This window comes from Bombyx mandarina, chromosome 25 (genome assembly GCF_030267445.1).
Source record: "Bombyx mandarina strain Sakado chromosome 25, ASM3026744v2".
NCBI lineage: Eukaryota > Metazoa > Arthropoda > Insecta > Lepidoptera > Bombycidae > Bombyx > Bombyx mandarina.
Window position 1 is genome coordinate 9,463,682 of NC_143231.1, and position 17,305 is coordinate 9,480,986.

General features: G+C 40.5%; 1 protein-coding gene across 7 annotated transcripts in view; it reads right to left on the reverse strand.

Moving 5' to 3' along the window:
• Ppn (proteoglycan-like sulfated glycoprotein papilin) overlaps positions 1-17,305 on the reverse strand; it is a 137,715-nt gene that overhangs the window by 20,938 nt on the left and 99,472 nt on the right. For 4 of the 7 annotated variants that reach the window (XM_089738528.1, XM_089738527.1, XM_089738524.1 and 1 more), the window contains exons 16-37: positions 16,366-16,472; positions 15,942-15,978; positions 14,533-14,601; positions 13,783-13,905; positions 11,770-13,536; positions 11,613-11,663; positions 11,390-11,527; positions 10,771-10,981; positions 10,293-10,369; positions 9,835-10,047; positions 9,345-9,518; positions 8,807-8,924; positions 8,318-8,604; positions 8,039-8,215; positions 7,778-7,954; positions 7,524-7,703; positions 7,090-7,260; positions 5,710-5,794; positions 5,026-5,186; positions 3,821-3,991; positions 1,798-1,921; positions 755-872 (exon numbers count right to left, since the gene is read on the reverse strand). In XM_089738528.1, the coding sequence (XP_089594654.1) occupies positions 755-872; positions 1,798-1,921; positions 3,821-3,991; positions 5,026-5,186; positions 5,710-5,794; positions 7,090-7,260; positions 7,524-7,703; positions 7,778-7,954; positions 8,039-8,215; positions 8,318-8,604; positions 8,807-8,924; positions 9,345-9,518; positions 9,835-10,047; positions 10,293-10,369; positions 10,771-10,981; positions 11,390-11,527; positions 11,613-11,663; positions 11,770-13,536; positions 13,783-13,905; positions 14,533-14,601; positions 15,942-15,978; positions 16,366-16,472 (4,736 nt within the window). The remainder of the gene's footprint in view (positions 1-754; positions 873-1,797; positions 1,922-3,820; positions 3,992-5,025; positions 5,187-5,709; positions 5,795-7,089; positions 7,261-7,523; positions 7,704-7,777; positions 7,955-8,038; positions 8,216-8,317; positions 8,605-8,806; positions 8,925-9,344; positions 9,519-9,834; positions 10,048-10,292; positions 10,370-10,770; positions 10,982-11,389; positions 11,528-11,612; positions 11,664-11,769; positions 13,537-13,782; positions 13,906-14,532; positions 14,602-15,941; positions 15,979-16,365; positions 16,473-17,305) is intronic. The other 3 variants (XM_089738529.1, XM_089738526.1, XM_089738525.1) reach the window with 2 other exon arrangements.

Here is a 17,305-nt window from a genome sequence, read left to right on the forward strand (position 1 = left end):
TGTCAAGTAATAATAAAGATAACTCTTCATTCTACGACATAATTATATATGTCGAAGAGGTTATTAGTTTGGTAGCTAAACGAAACACAGCACGATTGCGGTATCGTCGGAACTCGTCTAACTTCGTGTTACGACAGAGCCTAGTCGATGGAGGGAGGCGCATAGACGGCATTATACACTTACCAACCAGCCTTCTTGAAGAGCGGTGCTTCCGTCCTAACAACTGTCATTCGTTTTCGTTTGCTAACGTCAAGAGAAGATTTCTAATTGTTCTAAGACGACAAACATGATTGGTGTACTCAATATTTCTCTTAGCTCGATCACCCTATTCGCTCATATGATGTCTGACGATGGTGTTAATAAATATGGTTTCTCCGACATTATATATGATCACTATATATATTGCGCGAATCACATTTATAAAGTTAAATCCATTAATCTACGTTCAGCTTTCACAAAGTAATTGATTAGTATGAGGGAGTCCGTATAGAGTCCTTTCTGTATTTCGCGGGAAAATCGTGTTTTTGCATCACTTGTAATTAACACCATAGTTGAGACAATAGGAGTTTTATTGTTGCAGCGGCTTACATAGTTTTAAGTTATACACATGTTTTTTTTTCGTCTTATATCCTTTTAAATTTTCGGTGGGCAAAAGGTCCCGTGTCACAGACTATCTACTTTTTCCCACCTTTTTTGCGTTCGGGCTTACGCATCATAGAAGGGTGCGTTCTTAAACGCCACAAGTAAGACTCACAACAGCGACGGTGGCGTTGGTCGCGGCGAGGGTGGTGGGCTCCGGAGCGAGGGTGGTGGACACCTCGGCGACCCGACTGGACCTGCAGCGGCTCTCGCACTCGTCACGTGACGCGAACCTAATACGATCAAAGACAAGATCTTTTGAACTTGAATTTACGTGAAGATAGCTGTACACATGAGCGGATGAAGGCGGTATGATATAATTAGATTAATTTTGAGAAAACCGGCAAACGACTAAAACACTTTTGTCATCACGTGCAATTTCTAAAAATAGCCTTGAAGCTCAGAGTTTCAAGGTCTAATGTGGCTTATAGGCACATAAGACCTTCATTCAATGTAAAAACTCAAAAATCTTAAAAATGCCACTTAGCCTCTTCATCCACTCATGTCTTGTACTGTTATGACAGGCAATCCATAATTACCGAGTCAAGTGTTTGCAGTCCATTAGCATATCAAAGAGACACCTTGAGACGTGAGGTCAACATGACAATTATGTTTCATAACGGTCCTGCTCTTCAAACCTGAAGGCGTGACAGCAAAAATAGGCTGGATGGTGGTACCTACCTGGCCTCATAGCGTATACCATACCAGATTACTGGTGGCCCGGAGGCATTTCCAGTTTTATCAGGGCAGGTGGGCGAGCAAGGGCTTAGCCAGGAAGGGTGGGATTTGCTAACAGCTACCCGAGCGCCTCCAAAGAAGACCTAACAACTCAGGACCAGCTGCTTCGCGAATGAATCTACTACCGAATCGGAATCACGACCCGCTGAGAATATATACGGCGAGAAACTCAGCGGGCTAATGTTAGGTTGCATGGCGATGTTTAGGTTAGGTTGCATGTCGAACTCTTTGCCGAGTTCGGCGAGTACAGTTACCGGGGTCCCTACTCCGTGTTAGAGCTAAAGGTGTCTAATGCACGGGTTATTGGATCTGATGGATCTGTAAGGACGTGCGGTTACGTACGTTAACAGTTTTTATTGACATTTCCGTAAACCTTAATGTAAACAAAATAGGGTTAGATTTAGAGAGTGTTGCGCGAACCGGTTGTCGTTTCCGCCGCAGCCTCCGTAGGCGAACTGGCTGCAGGCGTCCCGGGACGCGTCGTAGAACCAGCTCACGATGGAGTCGTTGCACGGACCCGCCAGCATCGGCAGCTGACACACGTCTGGAACGAACAACAAGCTCACTTAACAAATTATGCATTAATAATACATTAAATCAATAAAAAAGCATTACACACACTACCATGTGTTTGACACGCACACTTAGATATACTCTTTGTTTACTGTCAAACTTTTGTTATTGCATAAAGTCTGTGGTCAAATTGACAATAGGTTATTATTCCCAAAGTAATGAACATTTTCCAAATAAGATATGACATAAAGGTCTCTGTCACCAGGTCATAAAAAAAAAAGGTTATTATTGTTTAGTAACTCGTAAAAAAACTCGTAGTAGGTAATGAAAGTTATTTATTTTTAGTTATTATTAGTTTTTTTGTTTTATTTATTGCTTAGATGGGTTTATTCCTTCGATGAGTATCACAATAATACTTTAACGATTATTTTCATTTGATAGTTTTAGTAAGACTGAATGGAAGTTATTGGCGGATTGAATTACATTATCATTTGTTTGTTTCGGTTTAATTTCGTTGATCAAATAGTTGATTAAATACAATATCGTAGTAAGCTACTGCAGGTTAAGGAATCTTTGAAATGAATGATTTTTTTGTTGTAATAGATATATTCATAAACGAATTTATATGTTGCTATATGGCCTTCCAATATGGCGGCGCCGAAACGGCGGCACATTGTCAAATTGAAATAAAAAAAATTGTTTTGTTAGTACGCGTAATTTTCGTAAAAAGGGGTACGAAGTTTTTGCTTTACGTATTAATACATAGATTCTTCAACTTTGCCACTATTTGTTATTGCGAAATTATATGGTGCGATTACAACTTCATCTATGTCATAAAATAATGTGTGATCTAAAACTGTATAAAGCTTCAAATAAAACGACACGGAAACAAAAAATAAGTTTTGTTTAATCATTTCATCATTATTTGACAAGATTGGTCCGAATGCAATTATATCCACCATATTTAAATGTAGTATTACGTTTACTACATACACGCAGATAGAACTTTTATTTCTTTTATTTAACTCTGCCATCGGTTTTGCCACGGATCGTCGCTCATCCGATCCCCTTAAAGTATCCATTGTGTTTTTACGTTCGCTCAATTTGGTTGAAACAAAAACGTGTGTCTACCTTTTGGATTTGCGTCGTCCATTCACTTCGGACGAACAGATGGGATTACGGGATTATTTTTATACATGAGCCGTCTACAGCTATATAAAAAAAATGATATAACGGCATATACTATTACATCGAATAGCGCCCTTGTAGGCAGACGAGGGTACGGTCCGTCTGATGGCGAGTTGTTACCGTCGCCCATGGACTTCAGCAATGCCAGGGGCAGAGTCAAGCCGCTATCTACCGTTGAGTACTCTGCACAAGCCTCGTTTGAAGAAGGACATGCCAAAGCGCTCGGGAAACACCTTGGAGGGGAGCTCATTCCAAAGCCGGATGGTACGTGGCATAAAATATCTCTGGAAACGCACTGTGGATGACCGCAGTGGCTCCAGGTAGTATGTGTTTGTATTGAATCTTATACCTTTAAACGAGCAATTCTTGTATATATTATTATATAATCTGAATCTCGGAAACGGCTCCAACGATTTTCATAAAATTTAGTATACAGGGGATTTCGGGGGCGATAAATCGATCTAGCTACGATTTATTTTCAGAAAATGTTGTTTTATTCGTGTTTTCAATAATCAACTTTATCGATAATCAACTTTATGACTCTTCCCGACATCTATTGGCTAAAATAATACTATTTTTCTTAATTGAGGGCAACTAACCGCTTTAAAGAAACAACAAGGTGGCGTTATAAAAAAAATAATCATCATCTAGTTATTAATTATGACAGAATTATGACTACATAAGTTTTCAAGTCTTGGATAAAATAGTTGTGGCATGAGTTTGAGCCTCGGTAAGTCCTCACCTTGCGTGAAGTGGCAGTAGTAATGGCAGTGCTCCTCGGACGCGAAGTTATTGGTGTTTCCGCCGCAGCCGCCGTACTGGAAGGGCGCGCACCGGCCGCCGCGCGCGTCGTACGACCAGCGGATCTCAAACTGCGTGCACGGGCCCGGATCCGTCTCGAAGAAGCAGAACTCTGTAAAACGCGGGGGCCAAACGCGATCGCTGTCTTTACTCAGTCTCTTGATGATTTGAAGTCGTCGTGGCCTAAAGGATAAGACGTCCGGTGCGTTCGTGTGTAGCGATGCATCGGTGTTCAAATCCCGCCGGTAGGTACAGTAGATTGGGGGGAATAGGGACAAATCTGGGATGTCACAATATTTTTGTTGAGTTGCTAGATTTAACTTTGTTGCACTGAAAATGACTTTTATTTCGACTTTAAGAATATTAAATAGTTTAATTTAGTCATCAAAGTTTTGTAAGTCAAAGATATTAAAAAGCTAATTACCTAAAGTTAGGTACCTAACAACTAAATAGTGCCAGCCCTATCGAAAAACTCTATTGTCCGCATACGTAACCTGATTCACCCCAAAGCCAAGGTGAATTGGGTCAAGCTAGTTTTTTCAGTTTTTGTGTAGAACTATATTTAATATTCTTACTTATTTCAAATTAAATCTAACAGTACACTTTTGACAGTACAACGGCTGTCTCGCCCTTCAAACCGAAACGCATTAATGCTTCATGGCAGAAATAGGCAGGGCGGTTGTACCTACCCGTGCGGAGTCACAAGAGGTCCTAACACCAGTGATTACGCAAACTATAATTTTGCAGATTTGATTTTTATTACACGATGTTATTCCTTCACCGTGGAAGTCAATCGTGAACATTTGTTAAGTACGTTTTTCATTAGAAAAATTGGTACCTGCTTGCGGGATTTGAACACCGGTTCATCGTTAGATACGAATGCACCAGACGACTTATCCTTTAGGCCACGACGACTTATTTGTTTTTCTTTGTTGGGGTCTTTGCTGGACTATAATTTTTATATGAACTATTTAAAAAATGCTAAAGTACCTTAATCTTATACCTTAATTGTATTGATAAATTAGTCCCATTCAAGTATACACAAATTAAATCAAGCTATCTATTGAAGTATCTCGAACCGTGTGGTTAGCAAAACTAAAACTCGATTTTAGAATAAAAATATATTGTGCTATGTCTATGACTTACCTGAGTTTTCTGGTTCAGGCTGTTGTGGTTGGACTGTGGTGGTGGTGGTGGTGGTGGTGGTGGTAGTGGTCTGGATCTCGGAGCACCGACTTTCACATTTGATTTGAGAATTGAATTTGTTTTCGTTTCCTCCGCACCCGCCATAGTAGAACTGACGACATCTGTCATTTGATTCGTATTATTTTGAATTCCTCCATTTGATAAGGTTCAAAAAGAAGACGGGCTTGGGTAAGTAGGGTTTTAAAATAATCTTGTTAAACACGGCCATTTGGTATCGAAGTCTCAAATGTATTGTATAATGTTTTTTTTTTATTGCTCATATGGTTGAACGAACTCACAGTCCGTCTGGTGTTAAGTGGTTACTAGAGCCCATAGACATCTACAATGTAAATGCGTCGCCCACCTTGAGATATAAGTTCTAAGGTCTCAGTATAGTTACAACGGCTACCACACCCTTCAAACCGAAACGCATTACTGCTTCACGGCAGAAATAGGCGGGGTGGTGGTACCTACCCGTGCGGACTCACAAGAGGTCCTACCACCAGCAAGTTTTATTTGCTTATTATTATTACTGATTAAAATATCTGATCGTTATGCCGCAACAGAGACCATTCGACCTCATGTCTCAAGACGGGTCATTCGCGTAAGCTGTAATCTGTTTTATTTTGTACAAAAGAAAAAAACCTTTTTTCGGACGTATCGTAGAACCACTTCTCCTCGTAATTAGCGCATTCTCCCGTCTCAGCCGGCAGGGTGCACAGGTCCGGTACTGAAATTTTCATAAGCCACGTAATCAACGGTTTTTATTCGAAAATATTTCAATTAAATGTAACATCGTCAACCCTGTTATATAACTAAAACTACTTTTACGATTGATTCTCGCTTTTTCTTATTTACTTTACACTTTATTACGCTGTAATACTTTATAGTTAAAATGGGCATAATTCGAAAATAATTACAATAGAAAACGTGAAATTAAGCAGTTTATGTAGTTTTAATTACACATGTCCACGACTAATGAATACCGAAGGAAATACTATGCCGGGTTATGAATAATGTAGATATTCTCGAATATATTAAGTGTATAATCTATGGTAGATATGGTTAAATTATAGATAACACCGAAATGCGATTAAAAACAAGACCATGCAGGTTTCAAATACAACAACAATAGAGGTTAGTCGTTGAATAAGGTTCAAAGGTTAGTAATATATTTTTTTAATTTTCGTCATAAAAACTTTTCATCTATCAACCACGTACCTTATCTGTTATCGTTCGAACTGAGAACTAGATGACCTATTATTTCCTGCTTAAGCTGGATCCATTAGTATAAATCAGCGTTTCCCAACCTTTTTGTGCCATGCCCCACTATAACATTTCTAAACATTTTTATGTCCCCCATACATAATTTCAAACATAAAAAAATTGATTTGTTCGCGTAAGAAACACAAATGATAGGTTTTAGGAAGAAATCACTATGAAATTGTAACAGAGGACAGTAAGTAATATTTCAAAACTAATAATAAAAAACTGAAATTCAAATTCAAAATAATATTAATACAGATTATCTATATTAATTTAGTGCGATTGCCCTCTTAGTTATCAAATTGCTCTCTTGTGGGGCGTGGGCCCAACGTTGGGAAACACCGGTATAGATCCATTTTTCTTTTTGGCAACTGCGTTCGCCTAATTTCTGAAGAAGCACAACTGAACCAACATTGTTCCTGTTGGTTTTTCTAAGACCGGTCACGAGTTATATGTTGGATTCAATTATTTTTTTTGCAAAGCGAACGGGCTCTATTTGTTATTGTATATGGCTATAAGACCATCACGTTTAGTTGAAGACAAAAATGAAGCCCAACGGGATGGCGAGTGGCCGCTGATGTTAATAGCCCATTTCAAAAGTGTAGCTGGGTATAAAAGTGCTTCCTTTATATAAAGTACTTCCTTTTTTTGAAGAGGAATATGTTATCGCGGTCAGAAAGCTGAAGGGGGTTGGGGGGGGGGGGTGTTGAATGACCCTGTAATGCTGTAGGGCGTCGCACCGCTGCGCTGTCAACTAACCGAAAGGCTCGGGACAGGAGCTGGCGCAAGCGGCCTCATCTTCGAAGCGGTTCTGGTTCCCGCCGCAGCCGCTGTAGTAGAAGGGTCTGCAGCGGCCCTCCGCCGGACTGAACCACCAGACCGCCGCCGTCTCGTTGCAGCCGCCCTGCTCCCTGGGCTGCGAGCACCGCGCTGACCACGCACCCAATGTTACTACTACCTACCTACGCTCTACGCTCCTTGTTACAGCAAGCGACATTTTAGCACAATGCAAACAAACTACACAGTTAGGTAACGTTTAATACCAAAACCCAGAAGCAGATGAAATTTAACCAAGAGTTTAAAAGTTCATGCTTGTAACAACAGAATAGGTTTTTAATTTTTATATCAAAGTGATTTAGTGCAAAGTCATCTATCTACCAAACAAACTGTGGGTAGTCGTCGCCCGTACTCACGTTGGAGTGTCCCGGGCGGGTCGCAGCGCTGCTTACAAGCCGCTTCCGAACCAAACCTATTCGAGTTTCCTTCGCAGCCTCCCCAGATGAACTCCTCACAGCGCTGCGTCTCATCATTGAAGCCCCAGCGCGGGAAGTTGCCAGCGCAAGATCCTCGCTCAATGGGCAGACTGCACTGATCTAGAAAAGAAAGGTTCATCATATAAATAGCTTTCTCAGATCTTACAGACCGGACATCGAACGGATTCTGTTACCTTTAGTCCTGGCGGGCTCGCACTGGCTCTGGCACAGTTCTCTGGTGTCAAAGTTGTTCGCGTTGCCCAAGCACCCTCCGTATACAAACTGGCTGCACTGTTCCCTCTCGGAGTCATAGTACCAGCGCACGTTGTAGCCGACGCACGCTCCTTTGACCTTCGGTAGCTTGCAGGCGTCTAGATGTTATGATTTTAGTTTACGTTAAGTCTTATCCGGCCAATTTGTAGAGAGCTGTATTTTTACGAATTCCAATTGTATACCTTTCGGTGACGGTTGCACGCAGACGTCGTCGCACTCTTCTTTCGTGGCGAACCTGTTGCCGTTCCCATCACTTCCTCCGTACCAGAACCTTGAGCAGCCGCCATATTCCATATCGTAATACCAGTAGACGGAGTAGTCGCGGCCTGAACCACGGTCTTTTGCCAGACTGCACGCAACTGTGAGCGATCATAAAATGTTAACCAAGGAAATCTATTGTTTGAAATTAAAGATTCTAGTTCTACGCATAAAGTGTAAATCATAATGGATCCGAATGTTACCTTGTTTATTTTCTGGAATATCAGTGCATCCGAAGAACTTGGGTCCTTCAGCCAGAGTTTGGCCGTCAGGGCAACATCCGTATTTGCTAGTCGAACAGTCGCAGCCTCCAAGGTTTGGTCCAGTAGCGTGGGTCTCTCCGTCGCCACAACATCCATATTGTGATTGTTCACAGCGACAACCCTGCAGCCCCGGACCCTTCGAGATGGTGACGCCATCGGGGCAACAACCGAACTGGTAAGTGTGGCAACCGCAACCTTCTCTGTCAGGACCCGTAGCTGGTGTGTGCCTGGATATAAAAATTTGGCTTTATTCTATTTAAAAAAAAACGATTGACTACTAGTTATATAATGCAGTACAACAAACTGTCATAAAGATGTTATTAAAATGGAATATTTCATTAACAATTTTACTGTCATATTATTGTTTTTTGACACTCTTGGAAATTATATAAATTAATTAAATTACTGAAGAAATAGATGAAGGTGTACCTGTCAGGGCAGCACCCGTAGGTGGTGTGCTCACAGCCACAACCCTCGTTGGCAGGTCCACGGGCGTATGTTGTGTTATCAGGACAGCAGCCGAAGCGGCCGTAATGACAATCACAACCTGGCAACATTAAACACAACTTAGTCGCTGGAGGGAGCCTCTAATGCATAGTCGTAGTCCTGCAAACATTTGCCGAACGAACCCCGTATTAATTTGGTAAGACCTTCTATTTTTCCAAAGGTTTTACTCATACTAAAATGAGCGTTTGTTAAAATTAGTTCTCTCTCTCTCTTCAATCGGTCCCTCATTGCTGAGGATCGTGACTCCGTCCGATTCCGTCAACCAGCTGTCTCCATCGATTCCGTTCTGTAGCTTAGTGGAGTTCGTCCTCCGCTATTTGGTCCGACCATCGTTTGGGACCTCTAACACTAGGCCTTTTTCACTCGATTTTACCGGTCACCACAAATTTTTTATTAATAATTATTTAAATAATTAATTATTAACTTCTGGTTTTTATTAACACAAATGCAAATTTGAAACCTGCAAAGTTCGGTCCGTCAGCAACCTTGAAGTTATCTGGACAGCACCCAAATGGATAAATCAGACAGCATCCTTCACCGTCCGGACCGTGGGCTGGGGTCACATCGTCAGGACAACATCCGAACCTTGACGTAGCGCAGGTCAGTGGGCAGCCCTTCATTTCGGCGTCTTCGGCTAAATTACAAAACGAAGATAGCAATGAATCCGCTGTTTCATTAGCGAAATAAAAAGTCCAAAAATCATAATAAGCCCACCTGAACGCCTGAATTATGTTTATCATACCTCACTATTTGAGGGACTAGGCAAATAATTGTTCGACATTGAGACCATTCGGGAACTTTTGTATCAAATAATACCTTATGCATTATTGTAGTCAATAAATCAGGATGCGGATGTGCACCTAGGTCGAATTCGCAAAGCGGTACAAAAATGTATTATGGTCTATTGAATATGGTGTTCTATTGGATTTATTGATCAGACGAGAACCCACCTGGCGTATGATTATCAGGACAGCAACCGAACTCAGTAACGTTGCAGGGACACCCTGCTGGGCCAGGAGCCGAGGCCGCAGTCTGGTTGTCGTAGCAACATCCGAAGGCGGATCCAGCGCAGTCTTCGCCCGACACGGTGGTGCTGTGGACGGCCTCCTCCGTGCCGACGCTGCTGGTCTCCGATGACGTTTCAGTTTCAGTTACTGTTTCAGCTGTAATTTCAATGTTACTCACAAAACGTGTTCAAATTCTAACTTAACGATTAATTCAACGAAACTAATGATCTGTAGTCGTACGTTCGTTCTAATTAAACTGGTATTTCTACGACTATGGATTACAAATTGTGTACTTGAATTAAGTATAGACTAGACACTTTAGAATAGCATACGTACTACTGGAAATGTACCTAACAAGAAATGTGCTAAGTTCGATATTACTTTTATTAAATTTAACTTACTACTAGTCGAGTGCTCGGGACATCCTGAAAAGTCGGGACCCGTAGCTTCAGTCTCTCCATCTGCACAGCAACCATACCTACGAGCATAACAATAACAAATAAGACTTGCCAAAGTGACGCGTTTACTGACTAAAATAATCATTAGGCGATATAGGACTTTATACAGATGGAGCTTCTAAGCATCCATTTACGTTAAGTGTGTTTGAGTTAATAGCATTTTTTATTGATCGATATTTTTAAAGTAGGTTAAGCAACAAATACTTTTTTCCGCACAACTAACATTTCATTTTACCGAACTTGAAACACAGTACCAACGGAAATATGATCAAACAAGATAATATTTGAGAATTGCTTAGTAGATATTGAGGTATCTATCGCCCCATGACATTACGTTTTAATTTTAGTTCCAAAAAAGAACGCATTTATATTTTAAGTACAAACAGTATTCTTAATTATAAAGTACAGCCGGAATACTCACGGGGTGAGCTTGCACGCGGGTGGCATGGGTGGACACCCTTCCTGATCGTTGCCTCCTGCTGCCGTTTTATTATCCGAGAGGCAACAACCAAACAAGGATTCTGCGCACAGCGACGGAGGACAACCCTTCTCTTCTGGTCCAAGAGCTGCGGATACTCCGTCAGAACAGCATCCAAATCTGGTTTCTTTGCAAGTTCGTACTTTTTCGCAACCTATAAGGTATTTCTTATAAGGTCATTTATTTAGTCTAACGCAAATAAACTTTAAAACTTAATTACACAAGTGACAATTTAAACAAGTGTGGTCACGCGACTTCTTCGCCGAAATGAGAGACACATGTTATTTATTGATCAAATTGTTTCAACACTATGTGTGGTTATTACGGCCTCACTCTTACATTTGGAATAAAATGTATTAGTTGGATAAGTTTAATAAAAAATTTTAAACAAGAAAATTCGATCCGGTTCCGGTAGGTTACTACGAATGTGTTTGTTTTATTCAACTCCCACGTGTATATTCCAATTCCAACACGTAGGGTGATTCAAACTTGATTCCAAAAAAGGTTCTGAATATCTGGATGCAATTTCAGTACAAGCAAAATAGTGGTCCTACAGACTCACCTTCGTCGAAGGGTCCAGAAGCGGCAGTTCTTCTATCTGGGCAGCATCCGAATTTAGTGGTGGCACATTTAACGTTCCTTCTCCTGCAATGTCGCTTGGTGTAGCCCGGAACGAATGTTACCGCCCAATTTCGCAACGCTAAAAATGAATACGTATACATAAATTATGATTGCATATTTTTAGAAATAATTAATAGTATGCTATACTAGTAGTGGACACTTACTAACGCCACGCGTCATTTCACTTTCATCAAATACGTTTGCTGTCGAGCTTTCTGTGAATAAAAAAATATGAATTTTGATATTGAATTTCTTTAATAGTAGCAGTGAACTCGACATCCAATTTAAGCTAAAATGACTGTTTTGAAAATTCATAATTACCTTCCGTGGATCCTGCTATTACAGTAACCGATTCTGTGGTTCCCTCTGACACAGAAGATGTTGAGGTACCGGATTCTGTTGTTTCTTCTGAAACTGATGACGTCGGCGTGCCAGACTCTGTTGTTTCTTCTGAAACTGATGACGTTGATGTGCCAGACTCTGTTGTTTCTTCTGAAACTGATGACGTTGGTGTGCCAGACTCTGTTGTTTCTTCTGAAACTGATGACGCTAGTGTTCCAGACTCTGTTGTTTCTTCTGATACAGATGAAGTTGCTGTGCCAGACTCTGTTGTTTCTTCTGAAACTGATGACGTTGGTGTTCCAGACTCTGTTGTTTCTTCTGATACAGATGATGTTGGTGTGCCAGACTCTGTTGTTTCTTCTGATACAGATGACGTCGGTGTGCCAGATTCTGTTGTTTCTTCTGAAACTGATGACGCTGGTGTTCCAGACTCTGTTGTTTCTTCTGATATGGATGACGTCGGCGTGCCAGACTCTGTTGTTTCTTCTGATATGGATGACGTCGGTGTGCCAGACTCTGTTGTTTCTTCTGATATGGATGACGTCGGTGTGCCAGACTCTGTTGTTTCTTCTGAAACTGATGACGCTGGTGTTCCAGACTCTGTTGTTTCTTCTGATACAGATGACGTTGGTGTGCCAGATTCTGTTGTTTCTTCTGAAACTGATGACATTGGTGTGCCAGACTCTGTTGTTTCTTCTGACACAGATGATGTTGGTGTGCCAGACTCTGTTGTTTCTTCTGACACAGATGATGTTGGTGTGCCAGACTCTGTTGTTTCTTCTGATACAGATGACGTCGGTGTGCCAGATTCTGTTGTTTCTTCTGAAACTGATGACGCTGGTGTTCCAGACTCTGTTGTTTCTTCTGATACGGATGACGTCGGTGTGCCAGACTCTGTTGTTTCTTCTGAAACTGATGACGTCGGTGTGCCAGACTCTGTTGTTTCTTCTGATACAGATGACGTCGGTGTGCCAGACTCTGTTGTTTCTTCTGACACAGATGATGTTGGTGTGCCAGACTCTGTTGTTTCTTCTGACACAGATGATGTTGGTGTGCCAGACTCTGTTGTTTCTTCTGATACAGATGACGTCGGTGTGCCAGATTCTGTTGTTTCTTCTGAAACTGATGACGCTGGTGTTCCAGACTCTGTTGTTTCTTCTGATACGGATGACGTTGGTGTGCCAGACTCTGTTGTTTCTTCTGAAACTGATGACGTTGGTGTTCCAGACTCTGTTGTTTCTTCTGATACAGATGATGTTGGTGTGCCAGACTCTGTTGTTTCTTCTGATACAGATGACGTCGGTGTGCCAGATTCTGTTGTTTCTTCTGAAACTGATGACGCTGGTGTTCCAGACTCTGTTGTTTCTTTTGATATGGATGACGTCGGCGTGCCAGACTCTGTTGTTTCTTCTGATATGGATGACGTCGGTGTGCCAGACTCTGTTGTTTCTTCTGATATGGATGACGTCGGTGTGCCAGACTCTGTTGTTTCTTCTGATACAGATGACGACGGTGTGCCAGACTCTGTTGTTTCTTCTGAAACTGATGACGCTGGTGTTCCAGACTCTGTTGTTTCTTCTGATACGGATGATGTTGGTGTGCCAGACTCTGTCGTTTCTTCTGATACAGATGATGTAGGTGTGCCAGACTCTGTTGTTTCTTCTGATACAGATGATGTTGGTGTTCCAGAGTCTGTCGTTTCTTCTGATACAGACGAAGTCGGTGTGCCAGACTCTGTTGTTTCTTCTGAAATTGATGAGATATTTTTTGTTATCGATGTTATATCTTATTTATATTATTTATATGGCTTATTTGATTATTAAAGGAAAAAAATAAAAATAAAACTGAAAAGGAATACTAGTTAAGCAATTGGGATTTTTCGGACATGATCGATTGCCGATGATTTAGTTATTGAATACTGAACATTCACATAGGCTTTATAAGGTTTAGCTACTAAAAATAAGTGTGATGAAGTTTAAAAACCTTCCGAACCTTGGGTTGACGCAGTCACGTCTTCGGTTTCACTCGTATTTATCAAATCAACAAATGTAGTGTCGCTCGATGAGTAGCCTGAACCTTCGACAGTAAGCAACTCGTCCGTTGAGAAAGTCGATTCTGAGGTCAATACAAATTGGTTTATTTTACAAAGGCATTGAACGAAAAAAAAAATGCACAGCGATAATTGGAGGTTGGGAGGCGAATTTCTCACACACGCCTACAAGTAAATCCTTTCCTGGTTTCTATCTTTCTTTTTTATGATTAAAAGATTACTGGTGGCCTGATGGCCTTTCCAGTTTCACCAGGAGAGGTGGGTGAGCAAAGGCTCATCCAGGAGGGGTGGGATTTGCTAATAGCTGCCCGAGCGCCTCCGAAATAGACCTAACAACTCAAAAACAGCTGCTTCGCGAATGAATCTACTACCGGATCGGAATCGCGACCCGCTGAGAAGATGTTAGGTATCGACCTGTACAGACGCGTCTTAGCGCGCGCGTGTATTTAACGTTTTAATAAGTTAATACATTAATAAATAACCATTTAAAATTACATGCTGTGAAGTTAGTATTGGTTTTTGTATTTTTTTTAAGTTTTTACTAGGTACCTACTTTTTTTCAAAAATCCTTTAGCAAATTCTGCAAGATATATAAAAAAAAGCTCAGTACAAGTAAATCAGTAAAAGGGTTAAATGTGCTTTTGTTAATACAGTACTTTTCAGTTTGGATTTCATAAACAATTCATTGTTACCTGTTCCGGAGCCAATTTCAGGGAACGTTGATTCGAGATCTAAACTTGTAAAGTATCCTGAGCCTTCGCCTGCGAAAACAGAATTGAGCTCGTATTCAGGACTTGATAAAGCCAATTCCATTTAGAATTGGTCAATCAATTTCAAGGTGGGTGGCGCATTTACGTTGTGGATGTCCATGGGCTCCAGTAACCACTTAAAACCAGGTGGGCTGTGAGCTCGTTTACCCATCTAAGCAATAAAATAATAATAATAAAAAAAAAGAATTACATCTAGATATTTATTCCAAATAATTGTTATACATCTTTTTTTGCTTAGAATGGTACCACCCACCTTGAGACACGAGTTCTAAGTCTCAGTTTGTGCAGTACAAATGCTGCCGGAACCATCCGGAACGCATTCCACTACCCTGCTTATTTTTATTGTTTCGTCGTATTAATAAATAAGCGTGGTGGTACCTATTCGTGCGAGTTTCTAAATCGTCCTACCAACAGGATTAGTAAGTTTTTTTTATAACATGATGTTTTTCCTTCATCTTGGATGTAATTCGTGAACTTGAGTTAAGTAAGTATTTCATTAGATGATTTGGTATTTGCCGGCGGGGTCACATCGCTCGACATGAGTGCGCCGGGATTGTTATTCCCCCCTACCTAATCGTTGGTAGCCTAAGGGGCTATTTCGACTATGCGCTTTCTGATAAGTGAGCTTACGAAGCTCCACCTGGGAGGTCTTAGTAGCATTGGCCCAAGCAAGAGAAGTGCTTGGCTGAATCTACCACAGGATCAGATTGCGACCCATTGAAAGTCGTCGTGGCCTAAAGGATAAGACGTCCGGTGCATTCATGTTGAACGATACACCGATGTTCGAATCTCAGGCGGGTTCTAATTTTTCTAATGAAATACGTACTCAACAAATGTTCACGATTGGCTTCCACGGTGAAGGAATAACTTCATGTAATAAAAATCAAACCCGAAAAATTATAATTTGCGTAATTACTGGTGGTAGGACCTCTTGTGAGTCCGCACGGGTAGGTAACACCACCCCTGCCTATTTCTGCCGTGAAGCAGTAATGCGTTTCGGCTTGAAGGGTGGGACAGCCGTTGTGACTATACTTGAGACCTTAGAACTTATATCTCAAGGTGGGTGGCGCATTTACGTTGTAGATGTCTATGGGCTCCAGTAACCGCTTAACACCAGGTGGGCTGTGAGCTCGTCCACCCATCTAAGCAATAAAAAAAATATATATATAAAAAATTTGACAAGAAACTCAGTGGGTTGGGTCTATGGACTAGGTTGCAAGTCGAACTCTTCGTCGCATTCGACGAGCATCGTATCCTTTAGGACACGATGACTTCCTATGTACCACAAGACGCTATTAAATATTTTCAGTTGGGTATCAATTTAAACTCACTAAAAGCTGGCTGGTCACTGAACATGGTCTCGTCAATCTGTAAGCAAAATATATTTTTTATTTTTCCGTAACTCCCTCGCCAATTCAGTTTTACGAAAGCTAATCCGAATATCTCCGGATTATTGAATCCTGATATTCCCAATTCCCAACAGTCTATGGGAATTATGGAATGGCAAAAGGCAAACCTTCCTAATTAAAAACAAATGATGAAACGTTTTTAATTTACTTTCAACAGATAATAATATAGGTGCCTAAAATGATTCGTTGTACAGTGAAAATAATGACTAAGGAAATAAGTTTAAATTGATACTAGAAGAAACGAAAGCAACAAAAAAGACAAAAAAAGATAAATGAATGTTTTACTTGAAACAGATTCGAAATCGAGCAAATTTCTTCTAGATTTAAAAACAATAAACAGACAAACCACAAAATTGGTGTCTGCTTCTAGATTGACTCCTTCAAATCCTTCCTCTTCGATACAATCGTCGTACAATTCATAATCTTCGTCGATTATCGGCGTAGACTTCTTATCTGGAATTTAAATCCATAAGGAACTTAGTATTTAAAAGACCCGCTAAAAATCTATATATATAAAAATGAATTGCTGTTCGTTAGTCTCGCTAAAACTCGATAATGGCTGGACCGATTTAGCTAATTTTGGTCTTGAATTATTTGCAGAAGTCCAGAGAAGGTTTAAAAGGTAGATAAATATGAAAATGCACGGAATAAAATAAAATAACAATTTTGTTTTCCTTTTGATGTGTCCGTCGGTCGGATTCCTTTTGTTGTTTTAAGTTTTTATTTTTATACAAAAGTTCAGGTCTTTTATTTGTCGATTGAGGCACTAAGAAGTCTGCCGGGTCAGCTAGTTAATAAATATAATTCGACGGGGAAAGGCTGTTTGGTTTAAGCAACATTTACTTACTCCTGTAACTTAACAGGATAGCCATATAAAGTTTAAAATTTGGAAACAAAATTCATAACAAAAAAAACCTTCTTCAGCTATTTGAATGGACTAAACTTAATTGAAGCTTAATTAAAAGCATCAAACATATTGATGCTCATACCAAATAAAACGCACATTTAATTACAAAGATAAGTGTAGGGTATTAAGCGTAATGTCACTTGAACCGAATAGCCTTTCACTCCTCGATATACATAATGTATTGTGTAAATAAATATTTTGTGGTAAAATATACACCTAGTATTAACTTAAGCCTCTCAAAACATTGAACCTTTCTATTATCAAATTCAGCCAGCTAACGTTTAGTTTTTTTTCAAATGACAAGACAGTGATCCCGCAATGGGTGATATGAACATTACTTTGATGTGGGCAGTACACAATTGCTTTCTCTACACATCAT